At 43.4% G+C, this 22,978-nt stretch overlaps 1 protein-coding gene across 1 annotated transcript in view; it reads right to left on the bottom strand.

The window, feature by feature from the left end:
• Positions 1-22,978, bottom strand: part of hmcn1 (hemicentin 1) — an 87,202-nt gene that overhangs the window by 14,124 nt on the left and 50,100 nt on the right. The window contains exons 28-77 of the mRNA XM_053485517.1: positions 22,239-22,386; positions 21,854-21,980; positions 21,582-21,736; positions 20,831-21,109; positions 20,471-20,752; positions 19,489-19,597; positions 18,797-18,966; positions 18,394-18,548; positions 18,146-18,269; positions 17,955-18,056; positions 17,675-17,851; positions 17,413-17,564; positions 17,021-17,144; positions 16,732-16,907; positions 16,524-16,620; positions 16,250-16,372; positions 16,023-16,178; positions 15,659-15,940; positions 14,936-15,103; positions 12,545-12,658; positions 12,366-12,452; positions 12,063-12,254; positions 11,170-11,343; positions 10,881-10,994; positions 10,651-10,796; positions 10,401-10,551; positions 9,505-9,693; positions 9,261-9,374; positions 8,979-9,166; positions 7,396-7,492; positions 7,049-7,210; positions 6,827-6,940; positions 6,524-6,726; positions 6,355-6,436; positions 5,448-5,579; positions 5,130-5,279; positions 4,847-5,006; positions 4,552-4,676; positions 4,253-4,436; positions 4,061-4,158; positions 3,663-3,941; positions 3,010-3,206; positions 2,768-2,849; positions 2,548-2,684; positions 2,286-2,427; positions 1,717-1,861; positions 1,497-1,624; positions 1,017-1,173; positions 752-873; positions 305-469 (exon numbers count right to left, since the gene is read on the bottom strand). Coding sequence (XP_053341492.1) covers positions 305-469; positions 752-873; positions 1,017-1,173; positions 1,497-1,624; positions 1,717-1,861; positions 2,286-2,427; positions 2,548-2,684; positions 2,768-2,849; positions 3,010-3,206; positions 3,663-3,941; positions 4,061-4,158; positions 4,253-4,436; positions 4,552-4,676; positions 4,847-5,006; positions 5,130-5,279; positions 5,448-5,579; positions 6,355-6,436; positions 6,524-6,726; positions 6,827-6,940; positions 7,049-7,210; positions 7,396-7,492; positions 8,979-9,166; positions 9,261-9,374; positions 9,505-9,693; positions 10,401-10,551; positions 10,651-10,796; positions 10,881-10,994; positions 11,170-11,343; positions 12,063-12,254; positions 12,366-12,452; positions 12,545-12,658; positions 14,936-15,103; positions 15,659-15,940; positions 16,023-16,178; positions 16,250-16,372; positions 16,524-16,620; positions 16,732-16,907; positions 17,021-17,144; positions 17,413-17,564; positions 17,675-17,851; positions 17,955-18,056; positions 18,146-18,269; positions 18,394-18,548; positions 18,797-18,966; positions 19,489-19,597; positions 20,471-20,752; positions 20,831-21,109; positions 21,582-21,736; positions 21,854-21,980; positions 22,239-22,386 — 7,636 coding nt within the window. The remainder of the gene's footprint in view (positions 1-304; positions 470-751; positions 874-1,016; positions 1,174-1,496; positions 1,625-1,716; positions 1,862-2,285; positions 2,428-2,547; positions 2,685-2,767; positions 2,850-3,009; positions 3,207-3,662; positions 3,942-4,060; positions 4,159-4,252; positions 4,437-4,551; positions 4,677-4,846; positions 5,007-5,129; positions 5,280-5,447; positions 5,580-6,354; positions 6,437-6,523; positions 6,727-6,826; positions 6,941-7,048; positions 7,211-7,395; positions 7,493-8,978; positions 9,167-9,260; positions 9,375-9,504; positions 9,694-10,400; positions 10,552-10,650; positions 10,797-10,880; positions 10,995-11,169; positions 11,344-12,062; positions 12,255-12,365; positions 12,453-12,544; positions 12,659-14,935; positions 15,104-15,658; positions 15,941-16,022; positions 16,179-16,249; positions 16,373-16,523; positions 16,621-16,731; positions 16,908-17,020; positions 17,145-17,412; positions 17,565-17,674; positions 17,852-17,954; positions 18,057-18,145; positions 18,270-18,393; positions 18,549-18,796; positions 18,967-19,488; positions 19,598-20,470; positions 20,753-20,830; positions 21,110-21,581; positions 21,737-21,853; positions 21,981-22,238; positions 22,387-22,978) is intronic.

Genomic DNA, 22,978 nt, shown 5'->3' with positions numbered 1-22,978 from the left:
GTCTATACCGCTTTATCTTGTATTCAGGGTCATGGGGATCTGGAGCCTATTCGAGAAGGCTTAGGGCACGAGGCAGGGTACACCCTAAACAGGGTGCCAATCCATCGCAGGGCACATACACACACTCACACACCCATTCACACACTACAGGGAATTTGGGAACGCTAATTAGCCTAACCTGCATATCTTTGGACTGTGGGAGGAAACTGGAGTGCCTGGAGGAAACCCACCAAGCACAGGAAAAAACATGCAAACTCCATGCACACATATATATACTACACTTCCGAAAAAAGGAAAGACTCACCAGAGGGCAGTATCTTGTAGCCCTCTCCTTCTTTGGACAGACGCATGCCGTCTTTGCTCCAGTGAAGGACAGGCGCCGGGAATCCAGATGCAGTACAGCCGATCACCACCGGGGACAGTCTGTTTACCAGCACTTCTGTAGCCTCATCGGCAATGGCGGGTGGCACTGCAGAAGAGAACACACTCGTTCACTTGTACAACTTTGTTTTCAATAACAGACATGTCTAATATTTTATTACAGTATTACCATATAGAAAATATTGTATATGTGACGTTTGTGATTGTTCAATTATTATGCAGTTAATTACGTCCCTCTAAATGGAAATTCATACCCATTTATGAATTTTAAATGTTTCTCATCAATAAAATGTGATGTCATATACAGTAATGTCACATTCTTAGTGTATATGTTATCATCAAGCTCAGTCAAAAGACCCCAGGAGCTCACCATGTACCGTGAGCTGGATGGCTCGGCTGTCCCGGCCGGCATCATTGGACACCACACACTCGTACAGCGCTGCGTCGTGTACTGTTGGTGCGATTATTACCAGAGATCCTGACGACAGCTGCCTATAATCAGAAACAGACTACCAATTTGAGCCAATCTGTTTAGAGCTATAAAAACTATAATCAAGTTTCTACATATCAGATCAAGTCCATCCCTGAGGACTCGGTAAAAGAGGCAATAAAAGAGGAAGAAAACCTGGCTGAACCTGTACATATTCTGGTTCTGGTCTGTGTTGAGTGGGCGAGCATCTTTGGTCCATGTGACAGTGGGTTTGGGAATGCCTGTAGCCTCACAGGACAGGGTGGTCTGAATGTTTACCGTCACGGTGACATTAGCTGGACCCTCAGCAATTGACGGGGGCACTGAGGATTTAAAAAGATGAAATACCAGGCATGATGAATTGTACAGATCTGTTAAATTTTGCAGGTCTCTGCATACATTTATGACATTAATAGCACAGTGAACAAACCAAATGCCTTTTGAATTTTACAGAGAGACAGAAGGAAATGATTATCGTATCGCTGTGCCAAAACCCATAAAGAGTCAGCTTTTATTCACTTCCTACAGGATCGCTGAAAGAATTTTGACGATGGTCCTAACCAAAACTTCACTACACAGAGAACACTTCAATATCATGACTGTTATTTTTTCAGTATTGTTTACAGCATAAGTCTAATGAACTTACCATACACTTGCAGATCAACTCTTCTGCGCTGGGTGCCTGCCAGGTTAGTGGCCATGCACAAATAATGGCCCGTGTCAGACAACTGGGCGGAGAGTATACGGAGGGAGCCGTCCTCAGCAAACGTATATCTATCCAGGAAAGAGAGCTCGCCTTTAATCCAGCTGGACTGAATGAAGCAAATGAACCCATAATGATATGAAATGGATCTACATCCACAAACCTGGGGTTGCTTCCAGCAAGAACAGAGCCATGTTTCCTCCAAGTGACACGTGGAGCAGGAACTCCGCTAACAACACACTCCAAAACAACTGGCTTGTTGATATGAACAGAAACAGCCTGAGGACCTTCCTTTATCGTGGGTGCAACTGCAGATAAACACAAACAATTATCTATTAATTATCTAATTATTACATACTTAACGGTGGCAAAGATATCCAAACAAAGTACCTTATAGAAATGTATTATAGCAATAGTAATTTACTGAATTTAAATATGTCACTTATATACACCACTCAGCCTTTTTGGCTTCAACGTTCTCCAAAAATCCACTGAACACATTAAGTTCACTCTGTGTTGCAAAGGACGTAGTTCTGTTATGTTGATCCCATGACAGAAAGAAGCGTTGCGCTTAGCTTTTTATGAGCCATTGTACAGTATGTGTATTGATTTGCTTAAAGCATGGAACTTTCAAGTTTCTTAAATGAGCTAATATAGTGGTTTCCAAATAAAAGGTTTTGTTATAGTCAACCTTGTGTGTCTTGTGTCACTCACATTACGATTACTGCTCACCATTTACACTGAGGTTAAAATGTCGTCTTGTCTCCCCGGCGACATTGCTAGCCAGGCACGTGTAGCGGCCAGTGTCTCCTAGTTCTGCATTATTGATCTGCAAGTAGCGGCCGCTGGATAGCACACGTACCCGTGGAGACGCCTGAAAAGAATATTGTAAGGTACATCATATAAAGTAGTCTAATGGTTTTTATATGTATTTTGACTTTACTAAGTATAATAAAACCATAACCGTAATACTGTATACCCATAGGGTGTATACCTTTAATTGAGCTCCATCTTTGAGCCAGGACAGAGTAGGGGGTGGCACAGCATCTGAGCGACACTCCAAAGTTACCTGTCTGTTCTGAAGCACCGAGATGTCCTGGACACCACTCTCGCCAGCAATGTTGGGTGGAACTATGGATACAAATATTATATCTAAAGTGATGTCTTGATAAATGCCAGACCTGCCCAGTACCATGATAATGAGCTTACTGTACCATGCACTCTAACCAGGAACTCTTTGTCATCGTCTCCTGCAGGGCTGGTGGCCACACAGCTGTACCTTCCAGTGTCCTCGACCTGCACATGTTCCAGGCAACAGAGAGTATCCAAAACATAGGTTCATGACACGTGAGTATTATAATGAAACATTTGCCTGTATGCGAATTCAGAATTTGACCCTGACATACTTTTTGCATTATTTTTGAAAGAAATAATGAAACATGACTGAGCGGTTAACCTGTGCAGAGGCGATTCGGAGCACTTCTCCTCCACGAAGGATGCTCAGACTGTCCATCTGAGGTAGCGGCCGGCCATCTTTTACCCAGGTGAGCGTGGGTGGAGGGATTCCCTCTGCCTCACAAACAAGTTCTAGGACATGGTTCACCACCACTGACACTTCGGAGGGAAATCCTGAACCATTTATGCGTGGGGGGTCTGACAAACAAAATGACCAAACAAAAGCTGTAATGCATTGTATTTTGAAAGGTATTGGTGGGTTATTGTTTTCTTTTTCGCATTCTCTTGAGCAAAAATTGGGCATTGGTGGCTCAGTGGTAGGTTTCAGAGTTAAATTCCAACCCAATTCCCAAACCCCAGCCACTAGATGCAGTGCCGGTCCCAAGCCCAGATAAAACCTGTGCCGAACATGTGTGCGGATCAGATGGAGTTTTTATCATGCACACACAAACTAGCATGGTTGAGATCAGGTTCAGCTAATCCATAACTTTCATTCTCTAGAAATGTTCATGAATATATAGTATTCATTCAATCATCCTGAGTAACTGCCTGGTCAGGATTGCTATGGTGAAATGACTTACACGCGCAAAACATATTATTACCCGCTTGTTCTTTTTTTTTGCCTTTACTTTGCCTTCACTCTCGTTTCCTCACCCAGCACTTTGAGGTTAAAGTGGCGTCGTGCTTCTCCAGCCGGGTTACGTGCGACGCAGGTGTAGCGTCCCGTATGGTCGACCTGGATGTGCGAGATCTGCAAAGTGCTGTTGTGGTTCAGCAGGGCGCTGTGGGTGTCCATGTGCAGCACAGTTCCCTCCTTCATCCAGGCCAGGGAGGGGTCCGGGGTTCCGTCGGAGACACACACCAGGGCGACCATGCTCCCTTTCATCAATGTTACATCATCGGTACTTCCTGCTCCATCCAGACTGGGAGGAACTGAACATTCAACAACAACAGAGAGCAGTAGAAATACTTTGGACACCAACTCCTTATTAAAAACTCCTTACTTGCTCTAATTAAAATATGTTAACTCATAGCTTTTTTCATGCTCTCACCATACACCTGCAGGTTGTAGTGTCTGTTGTCCACTCCTGCTCGGTTGGATGCCACACAAGTGTAAGTACCTCCATCTGACGCCTGAACCCGAGCGATGCTAACAAAACACCAAATATACAAACGCACTTGTTTACACAACATTGCTAACAAATATTTTAGCACTATGTGAAATCATGTCGAGACGGGTTTACCGGAGGACTTGTCCAGCAGACACTGGGCGTAGGTGTGAGGACACGGCCAGGGGCAGACCGTTTTTTAGCCAGTTGAGCTGAGGTGGAGGAGAACCGCTGGCAACACACTCGATGCTTACCGAGCTGTCCACAACCGTTGTTATCACCTCAGCTGTGTCTCCATTACTCTGGATCACCGGAGGAACTGAGGACAGGAAATAACAACAGCCTCACGTCTCACCCTAAATTAACTATACCAAAGATTCTTTACATGCTTACCAATTTATTTTCTTTTATTTGGTTGGATAAGCTTGACTTACCATACACGTTAAGGTTAAAGATCCTGTCCTCCTCACCAGCCTTGTTACTGGCCATGCATGTGTATTTGCCGCTATCTGTTGTTTGGGTGGCTGTTAGTGTGAGTGTACTCCCATCAGGGCTGATTCTGCGCACGCATAACAGACACAACCAATATCGATCAGCCATATTACCATGAATTTAATACATTGCATCAGGATATGATTATCAGCTGTGCAACTGCTTAGGGGGACAGATGCAACTCAACACAACTTGGTGTTCAAGGCGTCTACTGTATAAACACTGAAACACACACACCTGATATTTTTGAGGCCAGTCCCATTTAATGCTTTCCCATCCTTTAGCCACTGAATTGTAGGGGCTGGAGTGCCTTTTGCATGGCACACCAGCTGGATGCTATCATTCAGTAGAACACTCATCTCGCTGGGCATCTCGGATCCTGTGATGCTGGGTGGCACTAAAGCAAAAAAACAAAAAAAAAACAAAAAACAAAATGAGAACTGAATTCTAAAGTTAAAGAGTGCTGGTGCTTGTGCTGTAATCAGCATGTGCAGTATACTGAGCTGTACTATATATTCACCCTGTATGGTGAGATGATAGCTCTTTTGTGCTTTGCCTTCAGCATTAGAGGCCAGGCAGGTGTAGGTGCCACTATCGGAGAGCTGTGAGCGAGCAATCTGAAGCTTACCACCTCCTGACAGGATGTGCATCTCCAAAGATTCAGAATTCTCTGGAAAATAAGAGTTGAGACAGGAGCATTGGGGCAGTCAGACAAGTTAAATAATAATAATAATAATATTTTATTATTATTATTATTATTATTATTGGCTCAGTTGGCCACTTCTGACCTTTATGAAACCTGTAACATCAATAGAAAGGTCTCTGAAGACCCTCTTACCAATTACTCTGCCATTCTTTAGCCAGGTGAGGCTGGGATACGGGATGCCCGAGGCATCACAGGCAAAAGTTACTGGATTACTGATGGTCTCCACAACATGTTCCTCCGCTGGGCCATCAATACTTGGAGGCACTGATCACATAAATCACATAAACAGCATACACGCATAATTCAACAGCTTTTTAAAAAGGTTAACATTTAGCAACACACCATGAATTCACAGAGGTACAGTCCTGTGCAAAAGTCCTGCACCCGACCCATTTCTTTATATTTTGCTTCCAATAAGACATGCGTTCTTCTATTGTTAGTGCAGTCTTGAGGGATAGTTCTCCAGGCTTCCTGAAGGACTGTTTTGTCTCAGTCCAGTTGCAGTTTCAGAGGAACGTTTTTGTCTGTTAAACCACACAGTGACGTACAGGATAAATCATAATGACCTATGAAACATAAAAAAAATGATCTAACTCAAGACATGAACCAGTGAGAAACTGGTGCAGATGATGACAGGTGGTCAAGCCGGTGATTAGTATACTGGTGATGCTGAATGCTGAATGGTTGGAACAGATAAAAGCGGAAATGAGGTTGCTGTTAAAAGTTAGGCACTTTGCATCCTCTCGCAGTTAAACATTTGTTCTCTTTAATTAAATTGAATTCAGTGGCTCAAATTCTGACCCCATTCCCAAAACTTGGTGCAGGTGCCAAGAACAAGATGAAATGGGACGGTTGCATCAGGAAGGGCATCCGGCGTAAAACCTGTGCCAGGTCGTGACTGCAGATCAGACGGAATCTCGATGGAAGCAGCAGAACAACATTCTCCCAACAACATTTAATTAATATGAAGAAATTATGAAGATATGTGGCTCAAGACATGTGCACACTACTGTATTAGAAAACAAAAATCTTTTCTAACCATAGATGTTAAGATGGAAGTTCTTGTCCACTTGACCCGCTACGTTGCTAGCCTTGCAGACGTACAGGCCGGTATCAGACACCTGAAACACAGAGTACAAATTCCAGCATAAATATCTTACATGATCATGTTTTGGTTCTCCCTCACACTAAAAGTCGTATCCACACACCTCCGTTCCTTTAATTTCCAGAGCCTGTCCATCAGCAAGGATGTGAAGGTTGGAGGACTCAGTGACGGGACGTCCGTTCTTGTACCAGGTGATTGTGGGAGGGGGGATGGCGTTGGACTGACACTCTAGAGTGACCGACTTTCCCACACGCACACTGATCGTGACAGGAGAGTCGCCAGAGCTGTCTCTGATGCTGGGAGGAACTTCATGAGCGAAGAAGAAAAAGAAAAAAAAAATCACCTTTAATAATATTAGAATACGATCGAACCATTTTGTTGCATACGCCCACGTGTGCACACTGACCAAAAACTGTGAGGTAGATGATCTTATGTGTTTCTCCCGCGGGGTTGATTGCCACACAGGTGAACCTCCCACCATCAGACATTTTAGCTTTAAGAATCTGTAATGTACGGCCGCCTAAAAAAAAAAAGACGACCAGGAAATTATTATAAATAATGCATACTGTATGTATCGATGTGTATGAAGAGATATATTGTGTTTCAGTGTACATTTCTTTATGTATACCTGGCATGATCAGAGCATTGCTGCTGGCCTGGACAGGTTTCCTGTCTTTCAGCCAGCTGAGAGTAGGAGGAGGGAAACCGGTGGCCTCGCAGCTCAGAGAGACGAAATTGTTCATTACCACTGTGGCGTTCTCCTCATTTACACCCACTATGGAGGGAGGAACTAGAGCACACAGCAACACATCGCAACAGTAAGCTCGCGGTTTTAATCAGAAAGCTTACAGTATAGAATGATATCTGTTTAATGCATTCTTGCCCATTTTACAGTAAAATACTTTCTGTGACATGATGAAACACAACTGGTTTAAAAATAAATAAATAAATAAATAAATAAATAAAAAACTTTACCATGCACATTGAGACTGAAGTATTTCTCAGCACTTCCAGCCACATTTTCAGCCACACACACATAGCGGCCAGTGTCGGTCACCTGCGCATTCAAGATCTAAAACAAACACACACACACACACACACACACACACACACACTAGTCTTCATTCTTAATAATCTTTAACACAATCGGACAATTTAATACAGTCGGACAAAACATGGTATTGCTGCTAAAAAGTGGCCACTTGGGTGCGAAAAGTAAATTTTCATATAGTGAATTTTCAAAAAGTGAATTTTTACCATTTTTCATAATACTTAATGGTAAAAGACATAAAGCTGAAAAAAGTGTCTTATTCTAAAAAGCTAAATTTTTAAGATATTGCGACATGAGTTTGACATGGTTACGGACACTACATTTTTTTGCCTTTTAGGCTCTTTAAGCAACATTTTTTAAAGTCATATGCTTATAGAAGCTTACACCAATTTTAGCATTAAGACCAAATTTAGTAGTAAGAAATATAATATATTGTTTGAAGCAAAGAGTATAACACTGAAAAATATCCGTTATTGGGGCACATATGAAATCATCTCTCCCAAACAGCCGAAGTTATAAACTAGGAACTTTATGTTGCATGAACTTCATTAGTAGATTCTTTGACACATACATTTTCTGTATTATATGTATAACTTAAAAAAAATAAAAACAACCCCAAAGTACTGCAGATGGACCATGAGAGATCATTTATAACAAATCATTTCTTTAATATAATTTTCAATTTTACAACTAAGCTTCAAATTGCCAGATTAAATATTTATGTGTAATTAAGAATTAGGAATGTAAATCACCAGATGATATTATATATATTATATCATTATTATAATATTATATATTATTATATATATTTTATGATATTTTATGATATTATTATCATACGTCGGTGCCGATTCGGTTAAAATTGCGATTCAATTCAATTGATAAATATCTCAATTTCCTTTTCCTCTGATTTTGTTCAATTTTAAACCATAAAAAAGTTGAATGATTGATTATTTGTAGCCCGTTCCCTATACCATTAGTTTCCTCAGTTACAAACCAAGCGCAGGATTTAAACAATACAAACTAACTTTAAATACGAGAGTTTAACATTTAACTGAGCATCGCGTATTTCTGTCATCCATCACAGTTATTATTTCTAAACAAACCTAGCAAATAATTCACTCCTACAGTACCACGCGTGATAAAAATGTGTAAATAGTACAGAGTGCGCCACCTGTAGGATTATCTCGGAACAGTGACATTTTACGACCTCAAATCTCACCGGTCACGGCCAACCAAACTGAAAACCAGACGAATTCTGCGATCGACCAGTTAATCTCTATTATAAATGTAAATATAGTTGTTGTTTTTTTTAAACGGCTGCAAACGTTGGTTAAACTCCCTGAGAGATACAGAAGCTCAAAGCTTTGGCTCCTGACATTTACATAGAAATACAAAACATAAAGCCCCGAAGCCTTGTATTGAGTTTTACAAACTGAGATATCTATTTCCATTTCAATTTGTGACATGACATTTCTTTTTTCATTTTTCTCTGCGCGTGTCTCACCTGCAGCGTCCTGCCGCTGGACAGCAGAGTGTGTGTTCTGTCTGGATTTAAAAGCAGGCCATCTTTCAGCCATCTGATTTTAGGAGTAGGGCTTCCATCCACGTGGCACTCCAGCAGCGTGGACTTGTTCACCAGCACCGTCACGTCATCGGGGACGTCTCTGTCAGCTCCACGGATAGACGGAGGCACTGTATGAAGAAACATACACACACACATACACATAATTAATGTTAACATCCAGCAAATAAACAGAGTCTCCACGTTCTGAACGCCAATACGTACACAGGACTCTAACATCATACTGTACTGAGTCTTCTCCAGCCTCGTTAACGGCCACGCACGTATACCTTCCAGAGTCCTCGGTCTGAGCTCGGGGGATCTGTAGCACTCTTCCCCCTATGCACGAAACACAGAAATTACACACGCCAGCACTTTAACTCAATGTTACCAATGCGGTCCACGCTATCAAAGTGCTACACTACATATATCCATGGAGCACATGGAGAGTGTACTGCAGTGTACTCACCAGGGAGGATGAGCACTCTGCTGCTGGAGCTGAGCGGCTGTCCATCTTTGTACCAGGTGAGAGTGGGAGGCGGGACGGCGTTGGACTCACAGTACAGAGAGATGGGATTATTCAGAATGACATCCTTCACCTCACCAGCGGAGGCCATACCAGAGCCAGACACGCCATTCCTCTGGAAACTAGGGGGAACTGACGAGAAAAGAGACGCACCGTCATATTGTGATTGCCACCTTCCTGATTTTTTGAGTTTTTTTCAAAATATTTGGCACACTTTGGCAGGAAAAAAGTATTTTCCCCTAAATCTAAAAACTACTTGTGCTACGTGGCAACAACAAATGCAACCAAGCATTTTTATTTCTATTTTTTCTACAGGTTATATTTAAATAGTTTCTTGATTCAACGGGTCTGGCAGTAATCAGGCCTGGGTGTTGGGTTGAGTTTTTTTTTTTTTAATCACAGTTTATTAATGATTAGGCATTAGGGGGCATTTACTTTTTCACACAGGGCCAGGTAGGTTTGGATGGCCTTTTTCCTTGATAAGTGAATTAACAATTTAAAAAAAAAACTGCTTTTTTTATTCACTCAGGTGTAATAGTAAAATTTGTTTCTTTGATGATCTCAATCATTTAAGTATGACAAACATGCAAAAAAAAAAAAACTGTGCAATTTCCAGGTACTGTATATACATATTTGGAGATTTACCAACAGCGTTATGTAGTTGTTAGCAGGAACCCATGCATTACCCTCTATGGCAAGAAAGCGGAATAAAAATAATAATACTAACAGCCACTAGAGGGAACCATACTCCTATTATAATGCGGTAACTTGATTTGGGAACTCGATGCACCAGGGTGTTGGGAGTAAAGAAAATCGAAAGTGTTTAGCGCCCAGTTCACCTTGTATATTTACATCAAAGTCCTTTTCGTCCTCGCCCGCGATGTTGCTAGCGACGCAGGTGTACCGTCCCGTATCAGACACTTGAGCCTGCTTTATCTGAACTATTCGGCCGTTAGGCGTCACTGTAATGCGTCCATCTGTCTTAAGGATCTAAAAAGCAACAGGAGAAAAAAAAAAAAAACATCTAATATCTAAACAGCACTCCTTTTTGCTTTGTAATAACCGAGAGTGTGTGTTCGTGTGTCCGACCTGGCCGTCCTTGTACCAGTGTAGAGTAGGGATTGGGATCGCCTGGGCTTCACACTCGAGTGTCAGTGTGTTGTTGACTTTAATTTTGATCTCTTTCGGAGCGAAGCCTTCTCCTTGTATGCTGTCCTTACTGATAACCGGGGGAACTTTAGGAAGAGAAGACACACACTGTTGAAATCACACAGAAGCTCCCTGGTCAAAACACCTGAACCTTAACTTTCTATACTTACTGTAAACCTTGACCTCGTAGTTCTTTAGCGTTTCCCCCGCCTCGTTGGTGGCCACACACGTGTATCTCCCAGCATCCTCTTCTTGTGCATTCAGGATCTGAAGCGTGCGTCCACCTACAGGGAAAATCGACAGCATTCATGTCAATATTAACGAAAAATATTCAACATTAGGAAAAGAAAAGCTACAGTACACGGGAGATTTTTTGTGTCCTTCTTCAATGCACTATTAATTCTTTGCGAAAGTAAAAAGGAGTGAGAACAGACGTGCAGTGTTGTTGGGATCTGGTACCTGGCAGTACACGGACGTTGCGGCTGGACTCGAAAGGTGTGCCGTCTTTGAGCCAGGTGATGATGGCTGGCGGGTACGACTGAGCCTCACACACCAGAGATGTGGGGCTGTTCAGAGTCACAGTCACCTCCTCAGAAGCTCCCTCAGGCCCAGAGCCAGCGATAATTGGAGTAACTGAGAGACAAACAATTACACAAGTACACATTTAAGCTGGCTGGAAAATCATTTATGTATTAAAATTTGGACATACAATGTATACAAAGGGCAAACCGGGATTAAATAAAATGATTAATGATGATCTTTTAAATTTGAATAGTGGCAACGTTTCAAAGAAGGCTGCCTTTGGGGCCCATTGCAGTTGTTCCTGTGAACATTAAGCGAGTGGAACGACTAATCTGTAAAAACCGGCGTGATGCATCTGTCTGTGGCACCTGGGAGTTATTGGCCATTACATTCCCCGTACAGTCCTGACCACATCTCAAGTCATTTACACATGTTAGGGCCATTAACGGAGTTCCTGGGAGGCCAGCATTTCAGACGTGAAGCAAGAAGTCTGATCATGGCTCCAACCTACTATGGAAAGTTTCTACCTTAATGGTATCTAAGAACTAATGAAATGCTGGGATGAGTGTATTAGTGTAGCAGGGGATTATATAAAGAAATAAAGTTTAATAAGAGAAATAAATACTCTCGTAACTGTGTTCTGTTATTATGCACAAACAAAAGTCCCGGTTTGACTTGAACAGCAATCGTATAGTTCTAAAAGTTAAAATAAAGTTTCACTAAAGTTTCATCGTTTACAGTTAACCAGTAACACAACTGAAATATGAGTTTATTTGGTAGAGCTGCTAAATATAAACTAGACACACACACACACACACACACAGACATACCCAGGACGTTGAGATTGTAGTGTGCGCTCCTGTCTCCGGCACTGTTGGAGGCCAGACAGCTGTACCTGCCCGTGTCGAGCACTTGTGCGTTGTTTATATGAAGGAAGCGTCCGTGTGACATCACTTCCAGTCGCTCTTCGCCCAGCACCGGCTGACCGTCCTTCAACCAGGTGATCTCAGGCACTGGGTTCCCTACGCAGCACCAAAGTACCCAAGTTATTCAATATCAGATCTTCAGCATTTCTAAGAGCGAATATGTATGGTGTCTGTGTGTATGTAGTGTGGTGTGTGAGTGTGACATACCGGTGACCTCACAGCTTAGGGTGATGTTTTGTCCGTCCTTTACCCTCACATCCTGTATCCCACCCTCATTTACGATGCTTGGAGGAACTGATGAAAAAGAAACAGACAAAGGTTTTTAAAAGGGTTCAAAATGAAGGTTTTTTTGGTGTCTTCCAATGACATGCGGTGTGTACTGTTACCCAATACATCCAGGTCAAAGTTCTTCCTGTCTTCTCCAGCAGTGTTGGATGCAATACAGCTGTACCTTCCAGCATCCTCCGCCGTGGCATGCATCAAACGCAGACTCCGCCCACCTGAGACAAAAACAAACATGTCATCTTCTGTCCTTTGGCAATGGCATGAAAGTCATTCCAGCATCTATACTTTATTATTTTAAAGACTATAGATGATGCTTTGTAGGATTTTTTCAGAGAAACAAGCTCTTGGAAAAATTATGATTAAATATTTGATTAGTTGTTACTGTTAGATAAAAAAAAATAGTAGTGTTAGATTAAATTTGGTATTATGGTTGGTTTCCAGGCACAGACCTGATTTTAAGCACACTACACACATTTTCATTAGAGTGGAGGCTCCAAAGGCTAAACATTAGCCTGCTTTATCCATTCCAAAACCAGACTTGATGTGTATTTTGGGTCATTGCCTTCTTGGAACAATTAATTTTGTCCATATTTCAACCGTCATGCTGATGATTGAAGGTTCTGCTGAAGAGATCTGAGGTTCTTCTCCTCCTTCTTTATTACTCCCTCCACTTTGCACCATGCATAATTTCCACTGGCAGCAAAACAGCCCCAAGGCATGATGCCACCACCACCATGCTTAACACATAGTGGTACAGGTACACTGTTCTTGGGGTTAAATGCCTCACCTTTATTTCTCTAAATATAGCGTTGGTGAAAAGTTGCCTTTGCAAACTTTAGTCAGGCTTGACTGGGGGTTTTGGACCAGGGGCTTCTTTCTTGGTTGGTAGCCGTTTATTCCTAAGTGATGTGAAAATCAGGCCAGGCCTGTGCCTTGCTGGTTCCTCTGTTGTTTCTGATCATCTGATGGACCTGTATCGTGGGGGCCTGGATCCTACTCCAGGAGGCTTAGGGCACGAGGCGGGGTGCCAAGCCATCACAGGGCAAACACACATACACTCACTCACACACTACAGGCAATTTGGGAACACCAATTAACCTAACCTGCATGTCTCTGGACTGTGGGAGGAAACCGGAACACAGTACCCAGAGGAAACCCACCAAGCACAGGGAGGACATGCAAACTCCATGCACACAGAGATGAGAATCGAACCTGGCTGGGAATCAAACCCGGACCCTGGAGGTTGCAGTTTAGTAATGCCTCTTAATGACATTGGTGACTTGAGTGTGTGTTGAAGTTACATTGGTGTACTCTTTCTTAGCTGAACTAAGCTCCTCGAACCTTTTCATTGTACTGTGTGTTGGTTAATCCATTGATTGATGTCAAACGAACATTTTTTATGTTGCACAGAGGAGCGACCAGCTGTAGTCGGTCATCATTACTAACAGGAAGTCCAGAGGTCTTGGGCTTGGGACAGATCATTAATTTAGTGTTGACAAGAGTGTTTTGTCTATTAAAAGACATTTTCACGATACTCTTAGCAACACTAGATTAATGAGCTAAGTGGGTGAATGTATTTTGATTTCAGAAATCCCAAAATAATTCAAACTTGTCCTGGGCTTTTCTTCTATTTAAGGTGCATGGTGTTCACTTACTTTGCCTCAGAAAAAGACAACTTCAAATAACTAATTAAAAGCCCATTATTGGCATGATATTATGTTGTTGGTCTTTCGGCAGCTCCCGTTGAGGACGCCAGATGCCCTTCCTGACGCAACCCTCCCGTTTTACCTGGGCTTGAGACCGGCATTGCATCCAGTGGCATAATATTATGTGTTTATAGCTGAATATCATGGACAATGAAATGAGTGAATGTTCCAATTCTAAGCAATCAAATGTTGCAATCAGTAAGAATAATGAAGCCAAGATGTAGAAGAAAAGCTGCACTTGAATTCAATATGGACACTGGATTCAGGACCTAGTCACGCCCTGTTTCATTCTGTCTCAGAAAAACAACAACCCACATCAATGTCCTGATTGTGTCATTGAATATGGACGAGGTTGACAAGACAGCTGTTTAAACAAGCAGCTCAATCTAATCACTCTCACTTTAAAATGAGCAATTATCAGCTTAAAGGAGGATCAGCTGAGAACACAAGCTCAGCAAAGCTCATGTGATGTGTCTGCGTATATACTGTATATCCTAAGTCCAGGGCTTTGAAGCCTGACTGTCTGCATCTGTGCGGATGTCTGGATCAACACAGAGCCTTGATTGCAGATTTCCTACCTGTTCCAAACATAATAACTCCTGCACCACTGTTTGTCTTTTCAGTGCTCCTTTTTATACTGTTGAATTTGGCCTCGTGTAAAGACACTCTCGTTCCAAGATGTGATGTATGATTTATAGGGTCTGGCCCGCCTCTGACTGAGAACTAGCACATGGACGCCACAAATGAGCTTAAAAGAAGTAGACGCTGAGAAACTGATACTGATACCTGAGATGACCCGGACAGAGCCGGACATGCTGATCGGACGGCCATCTTTCAACCAGGTTATGACAGGTAGGGGGATGCCAGACGCTTCGCACACGAGGGCCACTGGATTCCTCGCGACCACCGTTATGTTCTCGGTCCCGTGTGTGTTCCCGCTAATGCTTGCTGGAACTACAAACACACATATACAAAGAAAGAAAATACAGTAATAAGTCTGATATAGTAAATCAATGCATGTATAGGTAAAGCTGCCGAAAGTTTTAAACAGATTAAACGATCGTTACTCAAAACTTGCTGCCAAGCAAAAATAAATCTAAGAATTTAAAACTATAACTATAAATGTATAAAAAAGTGCATTTTTAAAAAAAATCTATTTTTAAGTCATGTAGCAATGTCGCCTTGCATCTCCAAGTTCCAGGTTCAATTCCCGCCTTGGAGTCTGTGTGCATGGAGTTTGCATGTTCTTCATGTGCTTGGTGGGTTTTCTCTAGGTTCTCCGGTTACTGGCGTTCCCAAAACAGCCCTCGTGTGTGAATATGTGTTTGAATGCTGAGTGGAGGACGTACCATTATTGTAAAATGGAAAAGAAACAATGGTAATCACCATTGGCCTCTGCAGCCCCTAGTTGGACTACAGAGGTTCCTAGATGGATGGATGGATGGATGGATGGATGGATGGATACACAACATGTGCTTCTAGGGAATTACTACTGCTTGTTCTTCTCACCATGAACAGTAACGTCATGTTTGCTCTCATCCTGTCCGGCCACATTGACGGCGATGCAGGTGTACCGGCCAGTGTGGACCACCTGGGCGTTTCTGATGCGGAGGAGTCGGCCGTCGCTGAGGATCTGAACCCCAGAGCCGGTTCCCAAAGGTCTACCATCTTTCAGCCAGGTGATGGCAGGTCTGGGCACGCCGTCAGCCTCGCACTGCAGGGTGACGTCTCCTCCCCGCACCACCGTCACGTCACCTTTCCCACTGCCTGACGGGCTGATGGTGGGACGAACTAAGGGAAAGGGAAATAAAAGCAATGTGGACGTGTACTCCTGATTATGAGTAGTCTGTTCAGTCTATTGTGGTGCAGGTACCATAGATTTGCAGGGTGTACTCCTTGACAGCAGTGCCGGTGACGCTGGAGGCTTGGCAGGTGTAGGACGCCGCATCGGCCCTCTCCGCACTGGTGATCTGCAGCTGTCGTCCTCCGGACAACACGCGCACACGTGAATCTGCCTGTAGTTCCGAACCTACATACAGTATGTCAATTATTTGCATAGATAATTAAGACTTAAGAAAAGGATGATGATGATGATCTTACCATTTTTCTTCCACGTTAGACTTGGAGGAGGGATCCCACTCGACTCACAGACCAGAGTGATGAGGCTGCCCACTGTCACCGTCAGAGGAGTGACTTCATCAGAGCCACGGATACTCGGGGGAACTGAGCGGGGAAAAAAAAAATCTATGTTAGTGCATCCATAATACCAACTTTAAATGACTCCCCATTAAATCATCTTTAATACAAACACATGGTGCCATCTAAACCTCTCAACTGTGTGTGTTAATCATCTAATCATTCAAAATCGACTTACCCCAAACATTAAGATTGTAGTACTTCTCTGTTTTTCCTGCAACGTTGGTGGCCTCGCAAGTGTACCTGCCCGTGTCCTGTATCTGAGCGCTCGTAATCTGCAGCACAAAGTAGTCATCATTCAATGGTAAACATAATGTTTAAAAAAAATATCACGTACTACATATGAGGTGACTTTTAGCCTTTTAGTCTAGGAGCTTGCTTCACACCTGTAGTACACTACCATCCTGAGACACGCTCAGTCCCGGCCTCCTGTAGAGCGGACGTCCATCTTTGCGCCAGCTTAGAGTGGGAGGGGGAATGGCGTCACTCTGGCAACGCAGCTCCACTGAACGGCCAATCAGGACTGTGCTGTTCACTTCTTCGCCCATGATATTAGGGGGTACTAAAGCAAAAACAGCCACGTAAAAACATGAGGGTCAGTCAAAAATTATCCGCACTCTGGTTATATGTATTAACACCTCTGTTAAAGAAGAAGAAGAAGGATGAGGAGCTCACCGTAGACGTGCAGATCATACTCTTTCTGCTGCTCTCCACCTGCATTCACCGCCACACAGGTGTAATGACCTGCATCGCTCACCTGAGCACTCCTGAAAGACAGCATCTTGCCTCCGGCCAACAGCTACACACACACAAACACAGAAAGAGTCAAATAATAACTCGTAATAAATAATAATTTGTGGTCCCTGGAGGTAACCGTAAGCAGAACCCTGTTATGCATAAACTGATGTATTGAGCTCTGATTTAATGGTGAGACATCAAAGCCTGTTTTAGCTCCATTAGGATTAAAGGCTTGTAAAGCCATCATGGAAAACTGATCGTTCCATTTCCTGTCATGTTGTGTGTTACATCATTTGAAAGCTAGGCTTGCGGAATGTGTACTTATTTACCTGGATGCCGTTGGAGGAGCTGGAGACCGGGCTGCCCTCTTTCAGCCACGTGAGACTGGGCACTGGCAGACCTGAGGCTTCACACTCCAGCTTGATAGGATCATTCACCACCACTGTCACCACGCCACCTTTACTGGAGATAGAGGGTGGCACTGAAAGGGTAGAAGAGAACCATGAGAGGAACTTGTGAATACTGTATGTGCAGCACAATCCATATACAGGGCTGGCTTTTTGTCCACCCCCAAACCCATCTCATACCCACCGTAAACCTGCAGGCTGAGTGTGAGTTCCGCCGTGCCGGCCACGTTGACCGCCACGCACTTGTAGAGTCCGGCGTCTGACACCTGAGCGCGGTCGATCTCCAGCACTTGGCCTCGGTTCAGGATGCTCACCCCTGCTGCACTGGTCAGCGGCCGGCTGTCCTTATACCATGTCATAGCTGCAGATGGCAGGAACACCAACGTCACCATCACCATGAACACTTTCTCTACTTACGTTTAACCCCTGAAGGCCAGCTGATGCTATAATATAATATAATTAACCTGGAACTGGACTTCCTGTGGCTTTACACTGCATCTGGATTTGGTATCCTGCCAGGATGGTTTGATTGACAGTCTCTCCAGCAAACTGGATGACAGGGGGTTCTGTGGAAAAGCAAAACAATCAGATTTAAAACATGTAATTATCGGCGTTTAATAGTTTATAGATCTCTACAATATATCCTGTCTTATACCATGCACACTGAGGCGAATGTTCTGCTGGGCCTCCCCTGCAGCGTTGGTTGCCACACACGTGTATTTGCCTGCATCCTCTACTCTGGCTTCCTTAATGTGTAAAACTTTTCCTCCAGATTCCAGCTTTATTACAGAGACAGAGACAGAGAGAGGACTGTCTGATAGCGTATACAGAATATGCAAATATGGGTAAAATCCGGTATACAAGCATAGTCCATCCCTGTGTGAAGACAAAGCATCCTCGTACCTTAAGCAATCCCTGAGTGGCATCAACAGGACGCCCATCTTTGAGCCAGGTGATGCCGGGAGCTGGGACGCCGCTGACCACACACTGGAGGCTTACGGGACTGTGGAGCACCACCGACCGCTCAGCAGCACCGCTAGAACGGATCGATGGTGGAACTAAGAAAGACAAACATAATTAACCTGCATACAAGAACAAAACTCAAATTGCACTCGGATGATGTGAAGTTTCGTCTATTTCTTTTTTTTTCTGAAAGTAGTTTCGCTGAAAATGGATTTGATGTATAATTACCTCTACTTGTAAACTTTCCATTAGACAGCAGTAAGCAAAACACAAAAATGAACACAAGACATTAAACACAACGTCCTGGTGAAATTCCATCACAATCATTTTTTTCTGTTCTTACCATGGACTGCTACTTTAAAATCTCTTTCTTGCTCTCCTGCTTCGTTCGAGGCCACACACTGGAACAGGGCTGTGTCTGAGACCTGGGCACGTGAGATGACCAGACGATGACCTTTCGCCAAAATTCTCACCCCTTCTCCCTGCTTTACTGGCCCGCCGTCTTTAAACCACCTTCAGACAGAGTGAACCAAAGAGAAAAGATGAGCTGAGACCTTTTGTGGTATTTGGTGCACATGAGAATGTGTTGATGGGTTTTCTATATACTGTATGCATGTCTCAGACAGAGCAAAAACTTTAGGTTTGGGGTTTCACAAGTTACACTCATTCACTCATCGTCTATACTGCTTTATCCTGTATACTGGGTTGCGGCAGGCCTGGAGCCTATTCTGGGAGACTTAAGGCAAGAGGCGGAGTACACCTTAGACGGGGTGCCAATCCGTTGCAGGGTGCACACACACATACACACATGTTCACACATTTGGGAATGCCAATCCGCCCAATCTGCATGACTTTGGACTGTTGGAGGAAACTGGGAAACCCAGAGGAAACCCACTAAACTCATGAAAGAACAGGAAAACTCCATGAACACAGACCCAAGGCGGGAATCGAACCCAGACCCTGGAGGTGCAAGGTGACAGTGCTAACCATCCAATCTCACTAGCGAATACAAATAGCAACCCAACCAGTACTTACGTGATGGTTGGTGTAGGAATACCAGTGGCATGGCACTCAAGTTCAAGAACATTATTAATGATGACAGTCGCATCCGTAACCTTATCTGCTCCGTCTACTGTGGGTGGCACTGAAACACAGGAAAAGAATAATAAGTTCAATAAACTTCCTCAGACTCAGTTTCAAGTTTCTATATTTTATGCAGTCGTATACTTCCAATTCAGTTTCTATCAACCACACTTCATTGATGCAACACAAATCTGGACTGGCAATCAGTGCACAGGTTGCAAAGTCTTTAAAAGGGTGCAGTAGGGTTAAACTATTTCACAGTCAGTATGATAATGTGATGTACGGTTGGAGTTCAAGTCCAAATGGTACCTGTATTAAAATTTAAGATTCTTAGCCTTCCCAAAACAAAAAATAAATTAATCATTCTCAACAAATCTGTCTACGAGAACTGTATACACAATCATTCACCAACACCTACATGCACATTACAGGAACTCGGCTGAGAGGCATTTCCATTTGTTTGGCCAATTGAAGGTGTTCCTGGGAGGCCAGCGTGAAGCAGGCAGTCCAATGAAAACTCTCTACCTTGATGGTATCTAAGCACTAGTGAAATTCTGAGATAAGTGCAGTAGTATAGCATAAGTATAATAGTGACGAGGTCGAATCTAAGAAACGCCGGCTTTGACTCTTAGAGCCGATTTCTGGAAAGTGATGTAATGCCTCAGATGAAAAATTACACCACAACAGACCTGCCAAGACTGATGGAGAATAATGCACAGTCCAGCTGGAGCAGGGAGCGTTTCCTATACATACGTACTGTAGTTCTTTCACAAATGACTTATATGAAGGACAGATGTGAAACGGGTGGAACAAGAGGGGGCGTCTAAGGATGTCAGTTAAAACTGGAGAGTTAAAACACATGTTCCCAATCATTCTCTTTTTGTGCATTTTTGAATGACAGTGCAGACTCTCACAGAAAAAAAAAAATGCATACCTAAAACGCCGACATCGTACTTGATCTCCATCTCCCCTGCAATGCTGGTTGCTACGCAGACATACAGGCCAGAATCGGAAGGTAGTGCGCTGGCGATCTCCATCTTGCGACCCTGTTTGAGAATCCGCAGGTTTTCCCCAGTTTTAACAGGAGATCCGTCCTTTATCCAGGTGAGCGAGGGCGGAGGATGACCAGCTGCATCGCACTCCAGCACCAGAGTTTTACCGACTGCTACTGTCTTCTCCAATGGTCCATCTACACCTCCGGAAATGGAGGGAGGAACTATAGGAGGAAAAAAATGTCTTATTGTTGGGGGTCATATGAAAATTATGAATGTAAAAAAATAAAGCAAAATCTTACCGTAGACGTCCAACTCATAGGCCTTGTCAGCCGTTCCAGCCACGCTGGTGACCCTGCAGATATAGTGTCCGCCGTCTGAGACCTGCACTCGGGAGATCTTCAGGAAGTGACCACGGTCTACATACTGTGTCTGCCTGCTGGACAGAATTGTTTCGCCGTTCTTATACCAGGTGATGGCGGGAAGGGGCACACCGCGCACCTCACACTCCAGAGTGACTGGGTTATGCAGAAGAGCCGTTACCTCTGAGGTCACGTTCCCTCCCTTTATACTGGGTGGTACTATAAGGAAAAGAGAAGATCAGAATTATACCAGAATTCCAGAATAATACTTAGCATTGTTTGGCCCAACATCGGTTATCTTCAGTTAATAGTAAACTGAAAACCAGTGGCAAAACCATTCAATCTCATCCATGTTAGCATTTATGGCTAAAACACCCCTTAAATGCCAACCCTGTGACGCTAGTGATCTGTGGCCTCATTCCTCCCCTTAACCTTTAAACAGGCAAAATTGCAAACAGATCCATGTTGGATAATTGATCAATTTCATTGTTCCATTAGTTGGCCACAGCTATTCGTTTTGGGGAGCCAAATTGGCCGTGCTCTCAGGGTAGGAGGAATGCCGTTATTCACTGTGCCCTATCACTAACCAATTGTGGCTTCCATGAGCTCATTGACACGCTGGTCCTGCATCTAAGTGTTTAATGCATTACTAACTGAATAATAGATCTCTTTAAGGGTGAAAACCACAAACCGTAGACACTGAGGTTAAAGTCTCTGGACTGCTTTCCTGCAGAGTTGGTGACGCCACACTGGTAGCGCGCCTGATCTCCTAATCGGGCGCTCTTTATTTTTAACACCTGGCCATCATCCAGCACTTCGATGTTGGGATCTCCCAGAAACAACAGCCTAAAGCAAAGAAGGAAAAGTCAGAGAAGACAAAAGAGCGCAGGGTTGAGCTGGGTTGGGGGTATCGACCGACACACTGCAATAAGAAATTTACAGGAATTGGATGGGGCAACTCACTTCCTGTCTTTGTACCACTGGATTGTGGGAAAGGGCACACCTTTGACCTTGCACTCCAAGTTGATCTCTTGATTCAGAAGACCGTGGAGGTCACGTGACCCACCGCTTCCTATGATACTAGGAGGAACTGGCACAGAAACAAGCAAAGCTTATTTTCTAGGTTCATGTACAGGCTGATACTTATTGAGATCATATGCAGTACATTGCAAATTTCAATCTCTACATTATTAGTGCTGATTATTTAAAATGTTTGGCACTGCACTACATTATTTCATTATTCTAAGGTAACAGTGTTTAAACATCTGGCCAGTGTACCAATGGCATTCCATCAGCAGCTAACTGATTTCAAAAACCTAATATTTCACACTAGAGTACACAGACTCACCCAGGACGTCTAGATGAAAGTCCTTCTCTGTATTTCCTGCGACATTGATGGCTTTGCATGTGTAGTGGCCTGAGTCTGCTGTACCAGCCTTAAGCAATCTTAGCATCTTCCCTCTCTGCAGGATCTGCACATTACTGCTGGAAACCACCTAAATAAACCGTAGCACATGAGTGAACATGTAATTATATTGTATTTTCATCTTTTGCAATGAAATTCTGAGTTTGGTGTTCATCTTCCATCATCATCATCATCATCATCATTTCTACCCAAGGAGAGCAATGCAGCGATGCTTTAGTAAACTCTCCAGCTCCAGGTTTATATTGCTTTAGAGAATTGCCTTCTTGATCATTGAGTCTGACATCTGACATTTGCAGTCTTCACTCAAACTTCAACTTCTATGTTGAACTTCTGATTATTATGATGTTAAATGCACTGAAAACCTCCCTGAAGAGCTTCATCTCCATGCCCGAAAAAAGTAAGAGATGTAAGGAACCTCAGTAGTCCAACCAGGGACCGTCGAGGCCAGTGTTAATCATTGCCTTTAATCCCAATTTTACAACTATGGTAAGACCTCCGGTCAACATTCACATGCACATTAACACACTAGGGGCAATTTGGGAATGCCAATCAGTCTAATCTGCATGTCTCTGGACTGTGGGAGGAAACTGTAGTCCCCGGAAAGAAATACACCAGCATGGGGAGAACATGCAAACCCCAAGCACACAGACCATGAGACGGGA

This window comes from Clarias gariepinus, chromosome 2, assembly GCF_024256425.1.
Source record: "Clarias gariepinus isolate MV-2021 ecotype Netherlands chromosome 2, CGAR_prim_01v2, whole genome shotgun sequence".
NCBI classification, from domain to species: Eukaryota; Metazoa; Chordata; class Actinopteri; order Siluriformes; family Clariidae; genus Clarias; species Clarias gariepinus.
This window is presented reverse-complemented; position numbering and strand designations above follow the sequence as displayed.